The sequence below is a fragment of the Corylus avellana genome, chromosome ca8 (assembly GCF_901000735.1).
Source record: "Corylus avellana chromosome ca8, CavTom2PMs-1.0".
Classification (NCBI taxonomy): domain Eukaryota; kingdom Viridiplantae; phylum Streptophyta; class Magnoliopsida; order Fagales; family Betulaceae; genus Corylus; species Corylus avellana.
Genome location: NC_081548.1, coordinates 6,539,603 through 6,542,726, shown reverse-complemented (window position 1 = coordinate 6,542,726; position 3,124 = coordinate 6,539,603). Strand labels below are relative to the sequence as shown.

General features: G+C 40.3%; 1 protein-coding gene across 1 annotated transcript; it reads right to left on the bottom strand.

Annotated features, from left to right (window-relative positions):
• Window positions 1–1,138: 1,138 nt before the first annotated feature.
• On the bottom strand, window positions 1,139–2,883 carry LOC132190770 (uncharacterized). The gene is made up of 2 exons (XM_059605820.1): window positions 2,041–2,883; window positions 1,139–1,948 (listed from the first exon to the last, which is right to left on the bottom strand). Exons 1-2 carry the CDS (start codon window positions 2,881–2,883, stop codon window positions 1,139–1,141), a joined length of 1,653 nt encoding a protein of 550 aa, XP_059461803.1.
• Between the last annotated feature and the right edge of the window lie 241 nt (window positions 2,884–3,124).

The window sequence follows — 3,124 nt, the reverse complement described above, 5'->3', positions numbered from 1 at the left end:
GCTTCATAAACAACATTCAAGTTAAGAAGCACATAAAGTCCCAAAACAAAAGATCCCCCAATTGTTTTTATATTACAAACAAAAGTCCCAAAATTAATCCCCCAAAATTAATCCCCCAATTAGTCCCAAGAGATACGGTAAGTGAGAAATGTGATCATTGCGTGGCACCACTTCCTCGGCTTCTTAGTACACGTGTAGCTCTACGTGTACTACCATGATGTGATAATTCCGCTCCTGCTTCCGCCTATGGTTCATATTGGGATCCAAAGAATGCGTTAACAAAAATAATAATTAAATGCATTAAAAAAAAAAAAAAACTCGGAAATCATTGTGAATATTACTTTCTTAAGCACAAGTATATGAGTTTTTTTAAGCACAAAAAAAACTAGGATTTTACATGTGACTGAGTAGCTTTACATGTACGCACACTTGGCTGTGATGACCCGTGGGCTTCTGCTTCTGCCTGTGGTTCATGTTGGGATCCAAAAAATGCATTAAAAAAATTTAAAAATAAATAAAAAACCAAGAAGGAAATCAGTGTGAAATATGAGTTTTCTTAAGCACAAAAATAAATTGGATTTTACCTGCGACTGAGTAGCCCTACGTGTACGTACACTTGACTGTGATGACCCGTGGACTTCTGCTTATGCCTGTGGTTCATGTTGGGATCCAAAAAATGCGTTAAAAAAAATTAAAAATAAATAAAAAACCAAAAAGGAAATCAGTGTGAAATATGAGTTTTCTTAAGCGCAAAAATAAATTGGATTTTACCTGTGACTGAGTAGCCCTACGTGTACGTACACTTGGCTGTGATGACCCGTGGACTTCTGCTTCTGCCTCTGGTTCCTGTTGGGCTTGTGATCCCTACAATAATTTAACCAAACATTAAGACAAATACCAACAATAAACTCGAGTATTACTTAAATAATTATTAAGTTAACAAATTTTGGAATTTTAACTGTGCTTGATCAGCATCTTTTTTCGGCTTATATTTCTTCGGTTTCCACCTCTTCCGGTCCGGATTCAAAGGTAAATGACAACCTTTGTAATTATGCCCTAAACCCCCACAATTTCCACATCTAACGATATATCCACTACGGGTTAGCTTGTAGGGGTTAGTCGGCTCATCTACAGCTTTTCACCTACTAATCTTTGGTCGACCAGGAGCCCTTCTAATGCAAGGTGGTAGAATTTGATCGCGTGGATCATCAGCTGGCCATGTCTGTGGACCTTCCATGCCATAAACTCGAACTGCATATCCTTGCATGTACTTGTCCATCTTGTAATAATCATCCAAATAATCCTCCGGTTTTTGTTTATGCATGTAAATTGTAGCACAAGCATGTGAGCAAGGGATCCCACTCACCTGCCATCTTCCACATGTGCATGTGTGATGATCTAACTGGACTAAACGCCGTGGCTCGTATATGTGCTCGATCTCAAACTCCAACTCATTCTGCCACCGACTAATACAATTCCTTGCATCACTTTTTGACCTCTCCAATTTTTTCTGGATCTTTGGGCATATGGTGTAATGCGTCGACCAGATTCCATTCCTTTTCTGCTGGAAGCGTGCCATTATTTGCAGACGAATTTCTTCAAGTATAGTTAATATAGGCTTAGACCTAACTTCCTTAATCCACGCATTAAAGCTCTCAGCCAAGTTGTTTAATAACATATCACTTTTGATTTGGCAACTGAAAGCATGTCTGGACCATGATGCCTTAGGTACACCACTAAGGTAATCATGTACCCCTTTCTCCATTGACAATATATTTTGCATGTGATGGTCAAACGCATAAACATTGGCTGCATATGCAGCCCCCCACAACTGATCCTTCATAGCTTTCCCTGTGTAGCCTTTCGCTTTGAGGTTCGCATGTAGGTGCCGAACACAAAAGCGATGCTCAGCATGTGGCAACACAACCTCAACCGCAGTTCCAAGCCCCTACACACATAAATTTATGTTAAATTATATGTAATAACATAAAGAAATAAAAGAACACAATAAGAACATAAATAGTATATTATACCAAATACCTTCTGTCTATCAGACATTATAGTCCAACCAAGTCCGCCTTCTGGCCCGCATAAGTCCTCCAATAAAATGGTAATAAACCACTTCCATGAATCTGTCGCCTCTGCCTCAGCCACATCAATTGCAATGGGGAACATGTCGTCGTTGCCATCCTTGCCTATGGCACACAATAATTGCCCCCCATATTGCCCATTCAGATGACAAGCATCTAAACAAATTATGGGCCGACAACCATGTCTAAACCCCTTCTTGAACGCATCAAGACAAATATACATCCTCTGAAATAAGGCTCCATCTCTATGTACGTAAGCACTACTACCAGGTTTGGTGCTGAGTATTGCCAGTGTGTATCTCTGTGTGAGGCGATATTGCTTCGAGTGACTACCAAAAAGTTGATTCAATGCTTCCCTCTTTGCTCTATAGCAACGATCAATAGGAACATCTATGTTAAGGTCTCTCTTCACCCTCTGTTTCAATGCATATGGTGCCCACGTTGGATCATCCTTGAAGTCCTTTTGATAAGTACGAACAAGATACTCAACATCGCATCTGGAGTTTTCGTACTGATTACGACAAATATGAACTGGGTAGTATGTCTTAATTTGAAAACAAGTCCTGGTAGCATCAGTAGAGGCATGAATCCTCCATGAGCACTGCTCTGCTTTACATACTGCACTGACCCTACTCATGTCATTGTGCTTGTAGTTGTAATCAAACCCATTCTGCACAGCATGCATCTTCAGTGCCCTCTTGAAGGAATTGAAATCTGCAAATTGATCCCCAAGTTCAAACGTCACTGGAATCGTTAAGTCATGTTTCAGATTGAACTGTCTATACCGCTTCATTTTTTTCCAACCTCGCCAGCATCACTGTCTTGCAAACTTGCAAGACCATCACTTTCATCACCAGATTCCTCATCCCCAAAATTGGGTCCTCTATCACCTGTGTTAATGTCAACTTTTTCCCACCATTTGGACGTCCCATCCTTCTCTTTATTCACCTCATCAGCATCATAGAAAAGGTCCTCATCCTCGCCATCAGTTGCTTCGAAATCAGTCAACAACTCCTTGATGACTGCATCAATAT

What these genes read in the sequence shown, in the direction of transcription:
- LOC132190770 (XM_059605820.1), bottom strand. Translation starts at nt 2,883, where the DNA reads ATGAAGCGGTATAGACAGTTCAATCTGAAACATGACTTAACGATTCCA. An exon ending in TAATGTCTGATAGACAGAAG is followed by an intron (nt 1,949 to 2,040) that starts GTATTTGGTATA and finishes TTATGTGTGTAG; the next exon opens with GGGCTTGGAACTGCGGTTGA.